Source organism: Gracilinanus agilis, chromosome 1 (assembly GCF_016433145.1).
Source record: "Gracilinanus agilis isolate LMUSP501 chromosome 1, AgileGrace, whole genome shotgun sequence".
In the NCBI taxonomy this organism is placed as follows: Eukaryota; Metazoa; Chordata; class Mammalia; order Didelphimorphia; family Didelphidae; genus Gracilinanus; species Gracilinanus agilis.
The window spans coordinates 27,608,191-27,632,334 of NC_058130.1; the positions used below are offsets into that span (position 1 = coordinate 27,608,191).

At 37.8% G+C, this 24,144-nt stretch overlaps 1 protein-coding gene across 1 annotated transcript; it reads left to right on the forward strand.

Moving 5' to 3' along the window:
• On the forward strand, nt 1-19,943 carry SNTN (sentan, cilia apical structure protein). The gene is made up of 4 exons (XM_044656811.1): nt 1-110; nt 786-820; nt 16,577-16,716; nt 19,785-19,943. The coding sequence occupies exons 1-4, from the start codon at nt 1-3 to the stop codon at nt 19,941-19,943; spliced, it is 444 nt and encodes a 147-aa protein (XP_044512746.1).
• Nucleotides 19,944-24,144: the final 4,201 nt, after the last annotated feature.

The window sequence follows — 24,144 nt, forward strand, 5'->3', positions numbered from 1 at the left end:
ATGTGTGGCTGTACTGTGAGCACCAAGGATCAAAAGTCCCCCTCCAAAGGGGAAACCCATCCTTTGGCATCCCCTACAGCAACCTCCGCGCCTCCAAAGATGCTGAAAAGGTCAGTGGTCTGCCTTGACATCCATTTTCATTCTGGCCTGCAACTCCAGGACCAAGAGTTAATAATGTCAAAGGCCTCAAAGCTTGTGGGTTGCAAGCTTGGAGCCTTTGAACGGGAGTAATCCACCTTTAAATGGAATCGAAAGAGCAAAAGGACCAGCTTGCAGTTTTGACCTCAAAAAGAATTTTTTTCAAAAGAAGAAAAAGAACTTTCTCTCTCCATTAACTGAGAATGATCTGATTAACCCAAGTTAATGTAACTCACCTCTTGGGAAATATTTGAGGCTGAAGCGTTTTGATAATGATTTTCCGGAGAAAATCTACTGTAAGATAAACAAGCCATCTCAGTGACCCACGGCGAAGTGAAATTATTTCAGGCTATTCAAATATGTAAAATATATCCATTGATTCCATGGTGGGAGAGAAAGGAATTCTTTCCTTCTTCTATTCTTTTGGGGACTGTCTTTACCAGAGTTCAAGAAATGGGAGCTGTTTCTGTTCTGCTCTGTGGATTTTTTGCTAAAAAAAAAAGATTAACTTAGGGATGATCATATCACTATCTCAGAGTTTACATGAAAGAAAATGGAAATCGATTGATGGATTTCATTTTTCCTGGCCATTCTTCTCTTAAATCTCCCCTAACAAATTCTAACATTGCTTTCCTTTTTATTGACAGCATTCCGATTTCCAAACAGCTATCTTCTGTGAAAGGTAAGATGCAGAGAGATGAAAGCAAGGGTGATTAATAAAACATCTTCTCTGGCTTGAAAGAGCATGCTTCCATGCCAGAAATTAGAGCCATTCACATGGGTGCATCTCCAGGGTACCAGCATCTGGAGCCAATGTTGTCAAGTTTGCTACATGGGAGATCCTGAGTAAATCCAAAGAGAGCTGCCCAGGAAAGGGAGGCTGGAAACTTAGGTGTAGTCCTGCTTCTGCCTGGCATTAGTTGTGCGAGCTGAGCAAGTCACTGGGCCACTCTTGGCCTCCATTTCCTCAGACATACCAAAAATGAGTTGAATTTAAAGACCTCTCTGGCCCCTTAATTTCAGGATTTCTTAAAATCAACTCCTAACTGGAGCAGGGAATTCTCAAATCATTTATGTTTGCCTTCAAAATCCAGTTTTAGCCAGGCCTAGAGATAGGAGGTCCTAGGTTCAAATCTGGCCTCAGACACTTCCCAGCTGTGTGACCCTGGGCAAGTCACTTGACCCCCATTGCCCACCCTTACCACTCTTCCACCAAGAAGCCAATACCCAGAAGTTAAGGGTTTAAAAATAATCTAGTTTTACAGGTGATATTTCCTTAGAGGAGATCGCTATGTAAGGAAAAGGTGGATAAGCTTTCCTAATGGGTCACTGTGGGTGATCAAGACTTGACTGAGCACTGTATTCCCATTCCATTAGATTGGCAGGAGGAACAAGTTCAATTCAAGTTTTTCTTTTAAACTCTTGATTGAAGGGACTTTGGAGGCCAGGTAGTCCAACTCTCCCCCTCCCCCTTAACAGAAAAGGAAGCTGAAGCACAAGGAAATTGGCTAACTTTCCCATAGGCAGGATTTGAACTCAGATTCTGTGACTCTAGAACCAATGTACTTTTTTTTTTTACTTTTATTTTTTTTTTTAAACCCTTAACTTCTGTGTATTGGCTCCTAGGTGGAAGAGTGGTAAGGGTGGGCAATGGGGGTCAAGTGACTTGCCCAGAGTCATACAGCTGGGAAGTGTCTGAGGCCAGATTTGAAACTAGGACCTCCCGTCTCTAGGCCTGACTCTCAATCCACTGAGCTACCCAGCTGCCCCCACCAATGTACTTTATATCATGCCACAAGACTTGCCTCAAACTTTCTTCTTACAAAAATCCTGATTATTGTGTCGAGATTTGAACCCACAATAAGGGGCTACTGTTGTCTGTGTCTGGAATTTATCTTTAAGAGTAAGCAGTTATCCCTCCAGTTCTTCCAGTCTGATACCTCCCATATCTTGAAAAGCACTCATGTTACCCCATATTTGTCTGTTATCATTCTTCCCCTCATCCAAGATACTTCCCTGAATTCTTCCCCGTATCTCAAAGCCAAAGTGACCTCCAGCTCTCTCTGAATCACTCCAGTCAGGCCATTTTTTGTCTGACCTTTTCTATGCACTTTATAATTGGAGGCATTTATGTGGTAGAGTGGATACTTACTGGAACCGGAATCAGGAAAGTCTGAGTTCAAATTCTTCCTCAGACACTTGTTGGTTTTGTGGCTCTGGGTAAATCACTTAACCTATGTCTGCCTTATTCTTCTCAACTGTATAATGGGAGTGATAATAATATCTACCTCCCAGGGTTGTTGTGAAGATCAAATGAAATAATATTTGTAAAACACTTAGCACAGTACCTGGCACACAGAAGGTACTTAATTGATGATTGTTTCCTTTCTAACTTTAAGAAAAAGTCCCACTTCTAGCCCAGGTTGACTGTGTGGCCCTGGGCAAGTCACTGTTGAATTTAAATCAATATCAATAATGCCAGGTTCTTATTTTCCATAGAGTTTTATTAACAATCACTTAAATAGAGAAAGCAGTAGCCTAACTGACCATGTGTGTGGCTTCTCCCACCTGGCTATCCAGCCAAGTTCAGGGAAGTAGAGAGACAGGTTGGTGCCACACCAAAACTTTTATCCTCCGTTCCCCCCATGCATGCACGTTCACATCCCTTCCTTTCGTGCAACATTCCCGCAGTGTAAGCACACAAATGGGATGCTGGGTAAGACGAGCCTTGGGGAGTGAATTCTATCTACACATCACTCAACTGTCTAAGACTGGAAGTGGCAGAGAAGGTGCTCCCTGTCTTTGTAGAAGGAATTTCCTCACCAGGGAGTTTCCTATATCAGTGGACTCACAGGTTTAGTTTCTGTGTGGTTACCTTTGTAAATGTCTCATCACATAAAGCTCAGGACTCTTATTTTTTCTGTGCTTGTATCTACAACACTAACAATCAAAAAGTCAACAAGCATTTATTAAGCACCTACTGTATGCTAAACGTGTGGCACTTTTTTTGGCCCATATCTAAGGTTTCATTGGTTAAAGGAAATTTTCAGCATGGAAACTCAATTTACCTATACAGATCCGTGACTCTCCTGTAATTTATAGATTTAAAGAATTGCCTGGGCACAGAAGAGCCAAGTGACTTGCTGGGAGTTGAACCCAAGTCTTCTCTACTGCAAGTTGAATTCATTCTGTACCAGGCCACGCTTTGTTACACACTATATTTTGTTGTTGAAACTGTCATTTCAGTTATGTCCAACTCTTTGTGGCCCCATTTGGGGTTCTCTTGACAAAGATACAAAAATTGTTTGCCATTTCCTTTTGCTATTCATTTTATGGATGAAGAAACTGAAGCAAACAGGGTTAGCTGACTTGCCCAGGGTCACACAGCTAGTGCCTAGAATGGATTCGAACTCAGCCCTTCCTGACTCCAGATCCAGATCTCTATCCATGCCGCCACCTAGCTGCCCCCACACGGTACATAGTGGGCTCTTTTAATGTGTGTTTGCTAAACTGAATTAACAGATAGTCTTTTACATACAATTTCTGTCAGAGTTCTCCTCCCCAAGTAGCAGCTCTCAGCCCATGGGGGACTGAGTCATAACAGGGCAGGCAATTGGAACCAAAGGAAGGAATTCTTGTATCTCCTTTAAAGCTGATCTGCCCAAACCCACGTCTCCTGTGAAAGAGTTAGTTATTCAGGGCAATCAAGTAGTGAGACGAGGCATCTGGGGGTGCCCCAATAGCTGGTCTGTCTCTCCAGTTTCCTACATCCATAGCTTTATCTGCATAGATGGCATTGGGGATCCATCGCCTACCACCAGGGAACCCTAGAACTTAACTACTTTGGATCACCTATAAATTTATTTTATTTTATTTTCAAATCCTCACCTTTCATCTTAGAATCACTCCTGTATATTGGTTCTAAAGCAGAAGAGTGGTAAGGGCTAGGCAATGGGGGTTAAGTGACTTACCCAGGGTCACACAGCTAAGTGGTGTCTGAGGTCAAATTTGAACCCAGGGCCTCCCATGTCTAGGCCTGGCTCTCAATCCACTGAACCACTCAACTGCCCCCTCCCCTATACATTTAGAATGAAGGAATTTCTATGTATGTACTTTATTACCCCCCTGCCCTCCAGAAGAATGTAAGCTCCTTGAGGACAGAGATGGTTTCATTTTTGTCTCTGTATATGCCAAATACCCAACACAGTGCCTGGCACTAAGCAAAAACTGGAATGGAAGAGAATGAAGGGAGGGAGCCAAGAAATAAGTATTTCTCTAATGCCTTATATGGGCAGCTAGATGGCACAGTGGATAAAATGCTGGACCTAAAGTCAGGAAGACTCATCTTCACCAGGTTAAAATCCAGCCTCAGACACTTACTAGCTATGTGATTCTGAGCAAGTCATTTAACCCTGTTGGCCTCAGTTTCCTCTTGTTTAAAATGAGCTGTATAAGGTAGGCTGTTGATTTCCCTAATTTCTGTTATTCCCTTTCAGAGTGGAGAACCAGGGTCATTGGAGGTGGGGGTGGGGGGAATATAAAGAAGAATTTTAAAGCTGATAAGCCTATGGAGGACCAGAGTAAACCCAGAAAAATCACTTGAGAATAAATTACATTGACCAATTGGGCAAATACAACCTGTCACCCCTGATATAAATACACAGTCATGAAATCAATCAATTACTCAATAAGCACTGGTCAAGGGCTTACTATGGACAGTGCTGTACCATGTTCTGGAGATATAAAGAAAAGCAAAAGTAGTCCTTGGCCTCAGATGGCTAAAAGACAGGTCCCCTAATCTACCTTCTTCATATTAATAGTCCTATAAGACTGTCACTATTATTATTCTCATATTCCCATTTCACAGATGAGTCTCATAGAGGCTAAACAACTTGCCAGAGATCTCACAGGTAATAATATCAAGTAGAAGGAACACAAGCTTTCTTTATCCAAAGTCCAATATTCTGCCCACTTATGCTATGCAGACTCTCAACCTCCATGGTATGTGTGAACAGTGAATACCCATTGCAGCATCCTCTGATGACCCCCTTGAGAAATTGGACCAATCAGTTCCAACATGTCAGGTAGCTCCTGAACAGGGACAATACAGCTCCTGTTTGGGTTTATAGCATAGTACCCTTGTAAATTCTGTTTTCGACAACGGAAAATTTAGCCAATCTTGTGTTAGGAGAAAACCTGTTGAGTTTATGGAAGTCATAATTCCAACACAGAAACCAGAAAATGTAACTATCCAGGAAGTGCTACTTCAGGACCTTGGAAAGCATTGATGATCAGAACAGAAGCTCCTCACCCTTGGAATCCAATCTGACTCAAATATTACACTTTTCTGTTTATATGTAAACATAAAACATATGTAATATCACTTATGTTATAAATACCACTTATATTTACATATATAAAATATATATCTCAGTAATTATAATAATCATCATCATCATTTAGAGACTCTATAGAAGTAGCTCTCCAAAACAACTGATATTCTGCAAATTCATTTCAAGGATAGAGTAAACATGCTTTCTAGCTGTCTAATGATTATTTTTCCCTTGTTTAAAGAAGTAAAACATTCCATACATGACTGGTGTATTGGGAAAGCACCTGACCATGAACCAAGAACTTGAAGTTTGGCTTCTCATACTCCCACTTACTAGAACTGGATCTCAAATGAGTCCCTACCAAACTGGCCTTCTTGCTAATCCTCACATGTGACTCTCCAACTCTTTTTTTTTTAAACCCTTACCTTCCATCTTAGGATCAATACTGGGTATTGGCTCCAAGGCAGAAGAGCGGTAAGGGCTAGGTAATGGGGGTTAAGTGACTTGCCCAGGGTCACACAGCTGGGAAGTGTCTGAGGCCATATTGGAACCCAGGACCTCGACTGACTCTCAAACCACTGAGTCAACCAGATGCCCCCGACTCTCCAACTCTTATCTCTAGGCTTTTATACTGGCCATCATTCATCCCTAGAATGCATTCTCTCTTCACCTCTAAAGAGAGTGTAGGCAGTGTAGTGAGTGAATACAACACTAGGAGTCAGGAAAACCTGAGTTCATATTGGGCATCCAGACATTTACTAGCTATGACACCCTGAGCAAGTCACTTAACTTCTATTTGTATCAGTTCCCTTAACTCTAAAATTAAGATTTTACCCTAATATTATAAAGCCCTTAGCACAATAGCTGGCACATAGTAGGTGCTATATAAATGTTTATCATCTTTCCCTTCCCCTCCTCTCATTACTCCTCCACCTCATAAAATTCCTTATTGTCTACAAGAACTCAAGCTCAAAATGATCCCCCATCTTCTATTGACCTTCCTCCCTAGCCCATCTCATATTTATTTTGTCTAAATGTTATACTTCCTTATACATACTTATAAATATTGTCTCCCCCTATTGAATATAAGCATCTTTTTTAAAATCCTTACATTCTGATTTATTATCAATTCTAATACTGAAGAACAGTAAGAGCTAGGAAACTGGAGTTAAGTGACTTTCCCAGGACAAACTAGAAAGTATATAAGACCAGATTTGAATCCAGGTCTTCCCAACTCCAGACTTGGCACTTTATCCATTGTGCTACCTAGCTGCCCTGGTGTTAGTTCCTTAAGAGTAGAAATTGTTTTGTTCTTTGTTCTTGTATCCCCAGCACCTACAATGTCCCTGGAATATGGCAGAAACTAAATTCCTGTTGGGTTTTTTTTTTTTAATGAAAACCAATGGGCAGCCTGTGTGCTTTATTGGTACCCTTGAAATGTCTAGGGAAATTAAAAAAGTCTCCCAACATGTTGAGCAGCCCTGTTGTTGTGGACTTGATGGAAGATAGACAAGAGTTACCTCTCACCTTCTACTAGTAACTTGTCCTCATCTTCCTTAATGCTGGTCCTTTACTTCTGATGAATATCTCCAATTATCTTGTTTGTGTGAAACTATTCGCATGTTGTCTTCCCACTTGAGAGTGAGATTCTCTTTTGCCTTTCTTTGTGACTCCAGCACTTATGGGTCTGCTTAATAAGTATGAGTTAACTGACTGATTAACCCAGGATAGTGAAGCATAAATGAGTTATTCTTGATACCATAGAGAAAGTACCTCCCTCTTGATGAGATCACAGATCCACTGGAAAACTGGAGAAAGCTGGGACAAGTCCCTCAGTTTCTCCAGCTCTGTTGATAGAACCCAGTGATGGAACTTGGTCTCTAGGACCTTTCCAGCTCTAAATCCAGGATTTGATAACCTTCAACAATTGTTTTAATACTCTGCAAGTCTCATAGTTCTCATCTATAACAGGAAAGAATTGAATAAGTTGATCTTTAAGGTGCCTCCTAATCAGAAGTTCATGATCTGAAATACTTGAGCAAGACAGTCTCTCCAGATTTCATATTCTTAATTTGCACATAAGAACTCCAAATCTATGATCTCTAAGGTCTTTTCAGGTTCTAACATGCTCAGGTCTTAGATCGCTGCCTAATTATTCTTGGCTAGTGATATGAAAGTAACCAGCCTTTTCAATCCTAAAAACAGGTCAAAACAAGTGGCTTGCTAGGCCAATTAGAGAGAGCATGTTTACCTCAAAGAAGTGGTGGGTTTTTTTTTCCTGGAGCTGTCTGCTTCTTAAAGGCTGATCTATTTATAAAGCACAGCTCATCTCTCAGCCAGGCAGACTCAGGACTGTAGACATTCTATACATGCAAAAGTTTTTAAAAATTAAACACATGAACAGACAAATTCTTCCCCTTTGGAAGGCACTAGGTGACAGGTATATTTCTTAATTAATGTATTCAGAAGTGTATTGCTTAATAATTTCAGAAATACGCCTGTCAAACCCAATACGTTTCAGGAGCAAAATAAAAGTCACTCATTATGGCATGGTCATTACCCCCAAAATAAGTGCACTGGACATAGCCAAGGGAGGGTAGGACTAGGATCATGGGAATTTTGTGGCAGAACATAGAGAAAGGAAAAACAAACCAGGGAGCAGGGTTAAAATTGAGTGGTGGTATATACATGCCATAATTATATACATATGAGTGTACACATGCACACATATGTACAAAGATATCTGTTGCTGGGGCATGAACTCTATCTGTAAGGAAATGGAGATCAAGATCCGGCAACAGGTTATGTGGGAAGAGTGAGGAGCCAAAGCTGCAAGCCTATGTGGCTAGAAGAATAGTAATACCCTTGACAGTAATAGGAAAATCCAGAAGGAGTCATTTTGGGGAAAATATAACAAGTTCTATTTTGGATACGATGAGTTTGCTCTGCCTCTGGGATATCTAGTTTGAGATGTTCAAAAAGCAAATGGAGAAGCAAAACTAGGGTTTATTAGCAAAAATAGGGTTCAACATGCAGATCTGAGAATCATCTGCACAAGGTTGATAATTGGACCTATGGGAGTTGATGAGATTCCATGGCACGATAATGAAAAGAGATAAGGGCCAAGACGTGGTCTTGGGGGGCCCAGTTTCTTAATAGGTGTGACATGGATGAAGAACCAGAAGGGAAACCTGAAGAAAAATCAAATAGATAGCAAGAGAACAGGCAGTGACGTATCATAAAAACTCAGAAAGGCAGGAGTATACAGGTAAAGAAGGTCCTCCTATATATCCTATATGTAGATATAAATGTAAATGTATGGGGCAGCTAGGAGACACAGTGAGTGAAGTGGTCGGCCTGAAGTCAGAAAGGCTTATCCACTTGCATTCAAATCTGGCTTCAGACACTTGCTGGCTGTGTGGCCCTGGGCAAGTCACTCTACCCTCTTTGCCTAAGTTTTCTCATTGTAAAATGAGCTGGAGAAGAAAATGGCAAATCACATTCACTGAGGAAATTCTCTCCAATTATCAGTCACTAATTATTCTATAAATCATAGTAATGGAGTTACCAAGGACCTAATAGAATAAATAATTTTCTTTTTTTTTTAATTTTTTTTTTTTACCCTTGTACTTTGGTGTATTGTCTCATAGGTGGAAGATTGGTAAGGGTGGGCAATGGGGGTCAAGTGACTTGCCCAGGGTCACACAGCTGGGAAGTGGCTGAGGCCGGGTTTGAACCTAGGACCTCCTATCTCTAGGCCTGACTCTCACTCCACTGAGCTACCCAGCTGCCCCCGAATAAATAATTTTCTAAGAGTCACATAGTATGTGCAGTAGTTAGAACTTGGATTCTGAGGCTGGACCTCTCCTTATAGACACTCACACACATATAATGATGGATGTGAGATACATACATACATACATATATATATATATATGTATCTCACATATATGTATCACACAAGTATTTATATTTTTGTATATACAAAATGCTACATACATATACAGAAAGACAAACAGAAAGACAGAGAGAGAATGAAATTAATACTAATGTGTAAGTGTGAGGTTCTAAAGCGTTACTCTTTAGTGCTTTAAGTTTTCCCACAAGTTGTTACCACTCACATGAGTATAAAGTAAAAAAGCAATCAACTAGCCATAGATTTGTAGAATTATTGTGTGAATCTTTTGACAAATTTAATTTTTCATCCTATTCTGCTGATTAAATGACTTTGGAACTCTGACAAAAGTGATCATGATCACAGCGTTCCAAATTCTGCCATCATATGTTTAAGGTGTTTTGAAGCAGAATAAGCATAGAGCAACTCTTCTTATGGAAGCTAATACTATAGGAATCAATAAAACGAGACATTTTGTGATTAGAAAATGTATTGATCTTTAAGTTTAAAAATGAACTATGTATTTACTCATTTATAAAGAACAAAGTATTTCTTAAGCAGAACCAAGAGAACATTGTACACAGAAAGTGAAACATTGTGAAATGATCCAATGTAACAGACTTTGCTATTAGTAGCAATGCAACAATCTAGGATGATGCTGAGGAATTTATGAGAAAGAATGCTCTCCACATGGAGAGAAAGAACTGTGGGAGTAGAAATGCGGAAGAAAAACAAATACATGACTTGGGGTTTTGGTTTCAAAAGATTGCTCTATTGCCAAAATGAATAATATGAAAATAGTTATTAAGTGATAACATTCATATAACTCAGTGGAATTGCATGTCGGCTCTGGAAGGAGAGAGGGGAGAGGGGAAGGAAAGAAAATGAATCATGGAAACATGGAAAAATATTTTAAAATAAAAAAAAAAACAGAGCAAAAAAAGCAAATGGTGGGAAGGGAGGGAAGTGGGGAGGAAGGCAACAAGAATCATGTAACCATGGGAAAAAAATGTTTAATTTTTTCTAAAAAAATTTTTTTAAGTGAATAGTCTCAGCTAGCTGAAGAATAGCTTCAGAAAGAGTAATTAACCAGTGGCTTCATTGCACATGGAGGTTAAAAATGAGGTGGTAATGCCAAGTATGCCTAATGCTGGGTGCTATGCTATACAAGTGAGAAATTAGCATCAGAGATTCAATGCAGCCCAAAAAAGGTAATGGGATTTGTACTGGGTCACAAAAAACCTTAGAGGCCATTTTCTAAGGTTAGATTTGATGACCTCTAAGGTATTTTGTGACCCAGTACAAATCCCATTACCTTTTTTGGGCTACATTATACCTATGAAAATGATCTCCATGCTCCTATCTTGAACTAAATCTCTGATGCTATTTCATACATGAACAGTGTTGCTTTCCCATCAGCCATTCCTAAAGTGTCAGTTTGTATGGTAGGAGTCAGTAAAATATTCCCAACACTGTGCCTACCCACACTCCTGTGTAAATGGAATTAGCTCATCCTCATTCATTGTTAGACTCTAGCCATCGTCTGGGCCAGAGTTTCTCTCTCTCAATTTCCCTACTTTCAACCTTCCTAATTGTAAATAAACTTCCATAAAAGTCATCCTGGCTTGGGTCTATTTTTAATTTGAAATCAAGTTAATCCAATTTCTGATGACCATACCTTAAATATCTAGTTTCCCCTCTTACACTGCTCAAGTGAACTACAAAGAACTAATAAAAGACCAGTCCAGCACATGTTATTTCCCAGGAAACCATATCCCTACTACATCACACCCCTACCCCTTCCCCAACTTCTTTAGGAAAAAAAAAGTTCTTAATTACCTCACATCAAAAAGGCAAAAAAGGAAGAGCTTTTACAGTGGTGAGAAAGATGGGAAAGTGGGCAACACTTAAACTTTATTCTCATCAAAGAAGGAATAACAAAAATAGTTGAGTATAGAAAACTATCTTACCCTTCAGGGAAGTAAGACGGGAAGGCAGTAAAAGCAGGAAAGCTGTGCCAATAGAAAGGAGGATAGATTTGGGAGGTAGTGGTCAGGAGCAAATTAAACTTTTGAGGAGTGACATGGTAAAAGGAAAGAGACAGAAACAGAAGAGACAGACGAAGAGAAGAGAGACAGGGACAGATAGAGTAGAAAGAGAGGGAGGGAGGAAGAAATAGGATGGAGGGAAAGACACAATAATTATAATTGTAAATGGGAATAGGATGAACTGACCCATAAAACTGAAGAAAGAACAGAATGGATTAAAATGCAGTCATTTAGTGTCATTTACAAGAAACGCATTTGAAACAAAGACACACAAAATAAAAATATGGGACTGGAGCAGAATCGTTTATGTTTTAGCTAAGGTTAAAAAAGAAGCAGAGGTAAAAATAATGATCTCAGGTAAGGAAAAAATAAAAAATATAAAAATGTCTAAAAAAAGTAAAGATCTAATTAAGAGTGATAATCAGGAAAATGTAAGGAATTAAAATTAGGAATTTGACTAAAATATATGAAAATTATAAATAATATTGTGGCCACTGATTTAAAATATTGTAGCTCAAGTCAAAAGGACTTTCAATAGTTTTTATTTACAAAATAGGTTAGAGAGAGTAAATGTTGAGAAATACAAAAAGAGGGTAAAGAAAATATTTAGCCTATCACACTAAATATTGCTCCAGTGCTCAACTCAGCCCAACATGACTTGTTAACCCTCTACCAGAATTACTTCTCTCTCCAGAAGTCAGGAAAGGAAAGCCAGCTATTCACTCACCCAAGTTCCCCTCAAGAGGCAATTCAAGCTAAAAACGTTGACCTGTCAAATCGAGCCCTAAAGCCAGCCTCTAGCCACAGAAATTCAGGATGTTTATAGTGACTTCTTGTCCCTTCCCCTCTTTACAGTGGCCAATCACAACTTTCAAATTGTCTAACACTGCCCAGGGAGGCATTGGCTTGAGGGATCAACTTCTCAACCTCTAGAGGTATAGAATTCACAATTCCCTGTCTGATTGAGCCATTACCCTTTAGAAAATGACTTGCTTTGGAACACTCTTATTTAGTGTCTGGTGAGTACTAAGTAGGGGTACTTAAGTTAGTGTTAACTCAAAATAGACAAAGAATTCCCTTTCACAGAAATCACATTTTGTTAAAGGGTAACATGGGCAATGAAGTAATATCAATATTAAACATAATTCATCTAAAGGTAAATTAGTATAAAAAGGAAAAAAGTAATAAAATATTAGTGGGAGGGCCTCAACTTGCCATTCTTACAATGAAATGACTCCAAGCATAAAATAATCAAGAAAGAAGTTAAGGAGAAGAATAGTATTTTAGAAAAGTAAGTTATGATCAGCCAATGGAAAAAAATTAATGGAAACAAAAAGAAATATATCTTTTTCTCTCCTGTATATGGTACCTTCACAAAAACTTATATTGGGGCCTAAAAATCTCAAAACCAAATGCAGAAAAGAAAAGATTATTAAATTCATCCTTTCCAGATAAGAACACAATAATAATTATATTTAATAGAGAGTCATGGAAACATTGATTAAAAATTAATTGATAACTAAATAATTTAATCCCAAAGAATGAGTGGATCAAAGAACAAATTATAGAAACAATAATTTCATTAAAGATGACAACAATGATACAACATACCCAAATTTCTGAGATGAAGCCAAAGCATTTAGGGGAAAATACATAGCTCTAACCATTTATATCAATAAAATGGAGGTGGGGGTGGGGAGCAGATCAATGAATTAGGTGTACAACTAAAGGAAACCAAAAAAAGAAAAAACTAAAAATCCTCAATGAAATACGAATTTGAAAACCTAAAAATCAAACAAGGGATTAATAAACTTGAAAGAAAACCACTGAATAAAACTATGAGCTGATTTTTTATTTTTAAAAAACAATAAAATAAATAAAACATTGATTAATTTGATTTTTAAAAAAGAAAAGGAAATTATCAACATCAAAAAAGAAAGATATTAATTAATCACCAATGAAGATAAATTTATAACAATTATTGGAAGCTTTTTTATCCATTACATATCAAATAATCTAAGTGAAATGGATAAAAACTTGCAGAAATAAAAATTGACCACATTAACAAAAAATGAAATAAAATACTAAAATGACACATATTGAAAAGAGCAATTGAACAAGCCATTAAAGTCCCCAGGACTTGATGGAATCATAACTGAACTCTACCAAACATTTAAAAAAAAACAATTAATTCTATTACCATATAAATTATTTGGAAAAATAAGCAAATAGAGAGTCTTAACAAATTCCTTTTACAACACAAATTTGGTGCTGATATCTAAACCAGTAAGAGCAAAAACAGAGAAAGAAAGCTATAGACCAATTTGCCTAATGAATGCTGAATCAAAAAGTTTAAAATAAATACTAGCAAGGATATTACAGCTATATATCACCAAAATCTTATACCACAAGCAAGTGGGATTTATAACAGTAATGCAGGACTGGCTTGATATTAGCAAAACTGTCAGGATAATTGACTACATCAAAAATAAAACAACAGAAATCACATGATTTTTCTCAATAGATGCAGAAAACTTTTGACAGAATACAATAATCATTCCTATTTATAAACCATTAGAAATCAGAAATAAATGAAGTTTTCCTTAAAATGATCAGTAATGTGTATCTAAAAATATCATCAAACATTATATGTAATACCGATAAGCTAGAAGCCTTTCCAATAAGATCAGAGGTGAAACAAGGGTGCACATTATCACTATCATTATTTAGTATTATACTAGATATAGTAGCTATATTAAAACAAAACAAGAAAGAAATTGAAGGAATAAAATAGACAATGAGGAAACAAAACTATCACTCTTTGCAGATGATATGATAATATACTTAGAGAATCATCTAGTTGAAATAATTAACAACTTTAAAGAAAGGGCAGGACAAGGAGAGGAAATCAAAATGTTGGGGAATACACAGCTGGTAATAATAACTCTGAATATGAATGGGATGAACTCTCTACCAGCAGCAATGCAATGATCCAGGACAACTATGAGGGACCTATGAGAAAGAATACTATCCACACTCAGAGGAAGAACTGTGGGAGTAGAAAAACAGAAGAAAAACAACTGCCTGAAAACATGGGCTGATGGGGATACTATTGGGGATATAGACGCTAAAAAATCACCTTAGTGCAACTATCAATAATATGGAAATAGGTCTTGATCAATGATACATGTAAAACCTAATGTAATTGCACATTGGCTGGGGATGTGTGGCTTGGAGGAGAGGGGAAGATCATGAATCATGTAACCTTGAGAAAATACTCTAAATTTAAAAAAAGAAATAATTAACAACTTTAAATAAAGTTGCAGGATTAAAAATAAAGTCACTAAATGATTACTATTGCTTTATACTACCAACAAAGTCCAGCAGGAAGATATAGAAAGATGTAGAAATTACACTTAAAATAGTGTAGATGGGGGCAGATGGGTAGCTCAGTGGATTGAGAGCCAGGCCTAGAGACAGGAGGTCCTAGGTTCAAATCTGACCTCAAACACTTCCCAGCTGTGTGACCCTGGGCAAGTCACTTGACCCCCATTGCCTACCCTTACCACTCTTCTGCCTTGGAGTCAATACAAGACAGAAGGTAAGGGTTTAAAAAAAAAAAATAAGTGTATACAGTATAAAATATTTGGAGATCTACCTGACAAGGCAAACTCAGCGGCCATATATATACACAATTACAAAACATTTTTCACACAAATAAAATCAGATCTAAATGACTAGAAAAAGACCTGTTGCTCATGGGTGGGCCAAGCCAATAAAATAAAAATGATGATCCCACCTAAATTAATTTAATTATTAAGTGCTATTCTAATCAAACTATTTTTAAAATTAGTTTAGAGAGCTAGAAAAAAATAATAAAAATTCATCTGCAGAAACAAAAGGTCAAGAATATCAAGGGTATTATTTTTTTTTAATGTAAGGTAATGTAGTCTAGCTATACCAAATCGCAAACTGTATTCGAAGAGGAAATAATTAAAACAATCTGGTACTGGCTAAGAAAGTGAGTGTAGAAACATGATACACAATAGGAAACTATAATAATCTAGTGTTTGGCAAACTCAAGCAAAGTTCTGGAATAAGAAATCCTTAATTGACAAAAATTGCTGAAAAATCTGGAAAGGAGTTTGGCAGAAACTAAGTATAGACCAACATCTTGTGCCATATAGTAAGATAAGGTCAAAATGAGTACATGCTTTAGTGAGTACATGCTTTAGATATAAAAGGTAATATCATAAGTAAATTAGAAGAATGTGGAAAATTTTACCTGTCATATCAATGGATAAGAGAAGAATTTATGACCAAACAGGAGCTAGGGAGTACTGTGGGATGTAAAATGGATAACTTTGATTATACTAAATTAAAAAGAGTTTGCAAAAACCAATTCAGGCAAAATTAGAAGGAAAACAGAAAACTTGGAGTGAGAGGATTCTAACAAATTTCTCCACTAAAGGCCTCATCACTCTTTTTGTGGTGGCAAAGAATTGGAAATCAAAGAGATGCCTTTGGGAGAAGGCTGAGCAAGTTGTATTATATGATTATGATGAAATAATATTGCACTATCATGAATGATGAACAAGATGCTTTCAGAAGAACCTAGAAAGACTTACATGAACTAATGCAAAGTAAAGTGAGCAGAATCAGGAGAATATTGTAAATAGAAACAGCAATATCGTAGGATGTTCAACTGTGATTGATTTAACTATTCTCAGCAATATGCCGATGGAAGATAATTCTAAAGGATTTGTGATGAAAAATGCTATCTATCTCCAGAGAAAGGTATGGTGAAGTCAGAATGCAGATCAAAGCATGCTTTTTTTTTACCTTATTTTTCTTGGAAATTTTTGGTATGTATTTTCTTTTGCAAAATGGCTAATATGGAATTATGTTTTACATGATTGCACATGTATAATCTACATCAAATGGCTGACTTTCTCAAGGAAGTAGAAGACAAGGGAAGGAGGGAGAGATTGTAAAACACATTTTTTTAAAGAATGTCAAAAATTTACATGTAATTGAGAAAAATACTGTAAGAGAGAAAAAAGAGAAAAAAATAAAAGCAGTAAGCAGAGACATAACTTTTGTTTCTCTAGGATCTCATTTTCCATCATGTAACACAGCTTTGCATGTAATCTCTTTTGTAGCTCTGGGGAAGGGCTCAGACCTGGAGAAAGCCTTTGCTACTGCAGCTCTGATTTATAATAACTCTTCTGACCCAGATGGTAAACTCAGTAAAGCTGCTGCAAAAAACTTACTGCAGACCCAATTTATGAATTTCATCCAGGTAAGGAGATTAAAGTGTACAGGCTGTGTCAGAGCCACAAATATGGCATTGCTAGAGGGACAGTCACTATCTTAAATCAAGGTTTGCTTTTCTTTTGCCTCACAGAAACCCTGTGTCTAGCAAGAGAGTCAAAATAACAACTACTTTAAGATAAACTTTGCATCAGTAGACAGATAGTGGTATCTTTCCATGGTTTTCCTTAGAGGATGTCTTTTAATATTTGCCCTTTAAATTTTTACTTAATTCTGGATCCAGTGGGTGTCTGTTTCCAGGGAGCCATAGTAGGCCACTTCCATGATAATCTGTCAAATCATTAGAGATTTATTAAAATCAGAGACCATAAAAGAAGGCAGTTATATGAGTAGCCTTATTGGTATTCATCACTAGCTTTAGAGACACAAGATGGTCAAGAAATTTAAACAGGAGTTATTTAGGATCAAAATAAGCATCATTAGTGGAATTTAGCAAGATGAAATTTAATTGAAATAATTTTAGATTACTATATTTGGATTCAAAAAATCAACTACCCAATCTCAGGATGTAGGAAAAATGGTCACAGTAATAAAGAATTGGACATTGTACAGGAACGCAACCTCAACATACATGAATAATATTACATGATGACTGAATAAGAAATGATGACCTCAGGCTGCATTAGGCAGCAAATGCCACATTCAGAATAATCAATTAATTATTTATTAAGTTCCTAGTGTAGGCTTTCAATTAGTATCCAATAACTCAAAGTAGCCTAGAACGTCCAACAGAGCACTCACTGGCTCTGCACTCAGAGCATATACATGCAACACCTGCCTTTGACACTACCTATATGACCTTGGGGGAATCATTTAACTTCTCTTGGATTTATTCATTTTTCTCATCTGCAAAATGAGGGGGTTGAACCAGATGGCTTCTGAGGTCTCTTTCATCTCTAATCCTATGATTCTATGATTAATGTAAGGAAGTTGAAAAGAGTCAAATTTGAGCTTAGTATAAGAAAAGACTTCTTAATGATTAGAGCAGTCCAATGGTAGAACTACTTTAGCTAATAGTGAGCTCCCAGTTACCAAGGACTTCATGCAGAAACTGAATGGCCACTTGCTAGTCATGCCAGGATAATTCCTGTTTAGATATAGATTAGACTCAGTGATTTCTGAGGACCTTTCTAATGCCAAGATTCTTTGGAGTTTTAGATAGTCTGTCTTTGGTGTAGGATAAGCAGAAGAAAGTTCATAATTATCCATGTTTCATACAACAAAAATGTCCAGACCCCAATTTGATGATACCTATTATGTTTGACCTACCTTTCACATGAGAAAATTTTACTTCAATGGACAATAGGAGACCCCTCTTTTCCTGTGCCTCCTAAATGATGCTGTAGAGAATGTTTAAGATACCTTATTATATCCTGTTTAACTGAAAAAAATATGTCTTCTTCAAGCAAGGAAATATAGGCTATTAGGAACTATCTATGGACTAAATTCTAGAGGCAAATAACCCTAGAAATTCAATCCAATTCACCACCACTCATCTTCATGTAAAAATGAGTTTGGATTGAGATTGGTAAATCACCTTTCCTGCCTTCCATCCTATATTCCTATAAAACATGACAACTTACGAAATTATAAAAATCAGGAAATATCATTGCACTATGTATCATCCCTCATTCAGTTCTCCACAGAACTCCACAAAACAGGTCTTAAGGGAAGTATAAAAAATATTCTGCTTTGATCAGACAGGTGAGTAGGGCACCCCACTGGCTCACTGCTTGAAACACCCACCATTTCTACACAATGCCCAAACACCTGTCAATTCAGTCAAAACCAAACATCATCTGAATCATATTAGGTAGACAGTCTGACTTGGCCTTTTGAGGAACCAGACTGAATTTTTTGTTGCAATGTTTTGTACTTTTTTTCCCCAAAAGTTGTCTGTATTTTTTTTTACCAAACTTATAAACAAACACCATGCCTCCATTCAGTCATAGAGTTTTGCATTGTTTGGGGAATCATGGCCTTAGAGGAAAAGATGATTGCCAATTTCATCCATTCATTCAGCAAGCATTTATTAAGCCTCAACTGAATACAAGCACAGACAGTAAAAATAAAATAATTCCTGCCCTCAAAAATTTTACTGTCTATTAAATCCAAATAGATAAATATAAAATATAAGCAAAACAAGGCAGTAATCACAAGAAAATTTTGATAACTGAGGGGTCAGGAAAGGCCTTGAGTAAGAAGTATCTAAACGGAGCATCAAAAGAAGCTAGGAAATCCAAGAGGTGGTGGTGCTGAAGAGAGAGGACATATTAGGTATGCAGAAAAGTCTGGGCAAAAGCAGAAAGATGGGAAATCATACAGAGAGCAGCAAGCAAAGCAGCTTGTCTAGAATTTAGAATATGACTGGAGAGAAGAGGACAAATGAGAAAAATAATGTAGAAGTAGAATTACAATGGTCTGACCACTGATTGGAGTCAAGAAAAATGGCTTTACCCTGTGTACAAAAGTCATATTCTCTCCAGGGGATTTCAGGAGATATTTTTCCATTATTATCATGATTGTTTTTGACAATTAGCATGTGTGTGAGCATTTGGTGATTAAGCTGAAGATGATGAATGTGAATGCAAATAGCTAAGATACTAAGAGGAATGACCTTAATGTTTGCAGTGTTAGCAGAAAAGATTATTCATGAGTTGTAGTCTGATCCAAAGAGGCCCTCCATTAATATTGTGATTCATATTTGTACCTTCAATCTTTCTGTTTATGTGAACTGTGCATTTGAATTTGATTTATGAGTGAATTGAATGTGGAAGGTCTTCCAAAGCACATATATTTTCTCTTGGCAATTATATTTCATAGTTCTGGGCAATCTTTTTAGGTGGGGAGGAGAGCGTGGAGTGGGAAAAAAAAACAATTCTTGAACCCAGAAATGCAGAACAATATGAGTGCTTTATAGGCACTAGTCCTACAACCAAGCTGATTAATTTTTTTTTAATGGAGAATCTAGGAAAACCTACAAACACTGGATGTCAACAATGCTCTAAGGCATTTTTTTTTAAATTATTCTCACAGGGACAAGAAAACAAGCCCAAGTACAAAGAGATCCTTTCGGAACTTGAGGAGCAAACAGAGAGTAAACTAGGTTTTGAAGATTTCATGATCCTGCTCTTAAGTGTTACTCTGATGTCAGATCTGCTCCAAGAAATCTGGACACCAAAAATCACCAAGTGAAATGGCATGTCAGAATGGTTAGAGACCACCCAGGAAGTGGCAGGTGGTGGTTAAAAATGCTGCCTCCTTGTTTTTGAGCAATTGCAAACTTGTCAAAGGTGTAAAGCCCATTATAAAAACAAAAAAACTCCTGATGGGGCTAGTTCTGTTACATATCAGATTCAATCTTTCATATCTCCAATGTTACATCATTTCTTTCTCCCTTTAATGGTGGAAGTCCGAAGTTGACCTTTATACCAAGTGGATACTGATTCCAGTACTTTAAGTCAGTCTATTCTGGGTCAAAGGGAAACAGGGCTAGATTTGGAATCCAAGGAACCAAGTTCAAATCCTTTCTCTGCCTCTTACTACCTGTGTAACCTGAGGCCAATCATCTCAATCAATTATTATAATCTCTCTGGAACTTTATTACCTTTTCTGTACAATCAGAGGGCCAGACCAAAAGAACTCTGAGCTCTAAGCATGTGAGCCTTCTTTGCTAGAGTGATTAGGAGTACAACTAGAAATATCTCTACCTAGGCTTCACCTAAAGCCACAGCTATTGGTAGCACAGAAGGCTAGTGAAGGCTCTGAGTTCAGGTTCCTCATTACTCTGTGTTCTGATGCAGAAATGTATCCAAATGATACCAGAAAGTAGCTGAGCCTCTGGGACATTAGACTGTTATCCCTAGATTCCCTAACTTCTCTTCAGGAACTATAAACCATATCATAGCCAGAAGTGACATTAAACTCTGATTTTTATTATCTTATTAAATGGCACTAGGAGGTTTATAGGATTGATCCAGTTTCCAACTTAGAGTCAGAGATCCTGTCTATATAGCTCAAAAGGGAAAGGGGTGAAAAAAGAACTTAGATGATCTAGCTTATTTAACTTGTCAATAGCATTTCTGAATAATTCAGACCCAAAATAATTGTGAAGTTTTATTTCCTTTAAATCTGGACTATCCTGACCAACTTTCTATACAATCTAGTTAACCAGGCAGTTACAGCGTCCCTCCCTTCACCCCCACCCCTACACCCCCACAAGATAGGAAATAACTTATGTAATCCAGAATATACTTATATTGTAAAAACTGTCTTTTGTGACATTGAGTCTTTAGTTATTAACCTGTTTTTATTTGCTTGCTTTTGTTGTTTATTGAAAGCAATGGCTCCAAAAACATAGAATAAACCAACAATAAACATTTATTGAGCATTAAATGTACTCCACAGACTGTGTGGGATCCCAGCGATACAAAGTGGGGCAGGGAATGAAAATGAAATCATTCTTGGCCACAAAGAGCTTATATTACATATACTGGGGGAAGGGAGAGTTAATGGACACAATAAGTACACAGTTAAGAACCTACAAAATATTTCATTAATTCAATAAGCATTGATGAAGTGCCTGCTGTATACAAAATGCTTTTCTGTGTTGGGGGGGGAATGCAAAGATAAAAAAAAATAATCACAAGTTTCAAGAAGCATGCATTCTAGCAGTAGTGGCTTACATAGGACACAAAGAGAAATTTAACTGAGGAGGGAGGAAAAACTTGATGGCAAACCTTTTAGAGGGGTGGGTGATGTGAGAAATGTCATCAGAAAAGCACGGAAAGGAGATGGGGAGCAACCCAGTCCTGCATCCCTCTGGCTTTCTAGTAACAAACTAGCAAACTCTGTGCTGGGACAATGGCCTGTGTGCCCACAGAGAAGGCTCTGAGTGCCCTCTCTGGCACGCATGCCATAGGTTCAACACCATAGCGTACAGTGTGCAACCAGAACTGAAGATTGAAGGGAATCTAGAAATTCTGAGTGGAAGAAGTAAAGAAACAGTCCTGGAGAATGGACTGTGCAATGGCCAGGAAATAGAAAATGCAAAACAGTACTTGGGAAAAAGCAAAAAAAAAGGCTAATTTGGCTGGGACGTGGAACTCATGAAGAAGAGCAAAATGAAACTCATCTGAAAGCATAGGCTAAAGCCAGATTGTGAGGGTCTCTAAATAGCCAAGCTAGAGAGTTTACAGATTATCCTAAAGACAAGAGGGAGCAACTGGAAAGTCTTGAGCAAGGGAGAGATATAGCCAAATGGATAGGAAGAGTAATTTGGCAGTTGTGTAGAACAGAGCTGTCAAATGCCAAATGCCCCCAACACTTCAGAGTGCTGTAGGAACCAGATTAAAATGTAATGGGGAAATATCTAATAGAATAAATAAACCACACTAAAAAATAGATAACATTATATTTTAAAACTAAATCAATATGCAGCCCATGGGCATCCTTATTCCAGATTAGTGGCCCTATTTCTATTTGTTTGACATCACTGGAGGCTATTGTAATAGTTTCATATAATATATTCATATACATATATATGGATATTTCAGTATGTGTGTATGTGCTAAAATGCCCATTATCCTTTGACCACAAAAAGAAAATTCCTTTGACCACAAATGAGAAAAAAACGTGTAGGTGATTCAGTGTAAATCTATCTCAATTATTATCTCAGAAGTAATGTTAGACAGATGACAAGTCAGCATCAAAAACTTAACATTAGAATATCTCCTGTAACCTTAATGGTCCAGGATTGAAAGGACCTTAGAGATCATCTAGCCTATTCCCCATCATTTTACAAATGAGGTATCTCATAGTATCATTTTTCTAAGGTCACACAGAGCTAAGAAGCCTCCCCAGGATTTTCTACCCACCTCCCTCCTTGGACATCACAGTGGTCCCTTTATGTCTTCCCTGTGTAAAATGAGGCACACCTTCAGCCAAAGTCCAGATGTCAGTCTAATCGAGAAGTCTCTCTTGTAATTGCACCTAGCCCAGCTTTCCTGCAGATGGGCCTGGAGCATCCTTGTAATTGTGAGAGCTTGAAAAAACCGGGACTGCTTTTACAACCCCCTAATTTTCTTTCTTTTTTGGTCTCAAGATGGGTCTAAGTATGAGATCATGATTTGAGCTTTAAATAGTCTTTTAAAAAGAAGTAATGAGAAGGGGAGGGAGAAATGAGGGCAGGCAGAAAGAAAGAGAAAGGCAGCCAGCAGCCTGTTGATAAAGTCCCCTTCTGTGCCACTGAGCACAAGGAGGCTTTGTGATGCCCAGAGTTTCAGTGTTGAGGATTCTTAGTGCAGTTTAAAAGAGGTTCCAAAAATCCCACCATCTATAGGAAGCCTCCCCCAATCCCTCTGAATTCCAACACTTTCCATTTTTTCATTATTTCCTATGTATCCTGTGTACAGCTTGCTTTGGGTTTGGTTTTGGTTTTTAAACCCTTCTTACCTTCCATCTTAGAATCAGTACTGTGTATTGGTTCTAAGGCATAAGAGTGGTATGAGCTAGGGCTAGGCAATGGAGGTTAAGTGACTTGCCCAGGGTCATACAGATAGGAAGTATCTGAGTCCAGATTTGAACCCAGGACCTCCCATCTCTGGGTCTGGCTCTCAATCCACTGAGCCACCCAGCTGTCCCCTATAGTTCACTTTGTATATATTTCTTTGCAGGCTGCCTCTCCCATTGGATTGGAAGTTAGTTGAGGGCAACAATTATCTTTTGCCTCTTGGTATACCTAGAGCTTAGCACAGTACCTGGCACATAGTAGGTATTTAATAATAAAAGTTTACATATTGATTGATTGATTAAATCATTCAGACTTTGGCCAGTCATTTAGATTTTAATTTAATTTATCAATCAACCAGCAAGCATGTATTAGCTGCAATCTGTTGAGCCAGCCCTGGAGGTACAAATATAAAAATAAGACAGCCTGTGCCTTCAAGATGCTTGTGTTTTGTTTTTACAATCCTAAATTTAGAAGTGGAAGGGTCCTCAGAAAGCCTATGGGGAGTGTGACAGGATCAGGAGCCTAGTGTCCTACAGGTTCTCAGAAACCATTCAATCCAACTCCTTATTTTACAGATGAAGAAACTGGAGCCTAAAGAGTTTAAATGATTTACCCAGTCTAAGTCCTGTCCTGTCTTGATACTGAACCCAGACAAGCAAAATGTATTAGGATGAAAAAAGAGTACAGATGAGGTTGGGACCTCAGGGCCAAGAAACTGGGCAATGGATTGAATGCCAGGTCTGGAGTCAGGAAGACCTGAATTCAAATCCAGCTTCAGATACTTACTAGCTGTGTGACCCTGGGCAAGTCACTTAAACTTCTTGGCTTCAGTTTCCTCCTCTGTAAAATGAGTTGGAAAAGGAAATGGTCAACCACTAGAGTATC

Coding starts and splice junctions, on each gene's coding strand:
- SNTN (XM_044656811.1), top strand. CDS start 1: ATGTGTGGCTGTACTGTGAGCACCAAGGATCAAAAGTCCCCCTCCAAA. Junction 821..16,576: donor ACAGCTATCTTCTGTGAAAG/GTAAGATGCAGA, acceptor TCTCTTTTGTAG/CTCTGGGGAAGGGCTCAGAC. Junction 16,717..19,784: donor AATTTATGAATTTCATCCAG/GTAAGGAGATTA, acceptor TTATTCTCACAG/GGACAAGAAAACAAGCCCAA.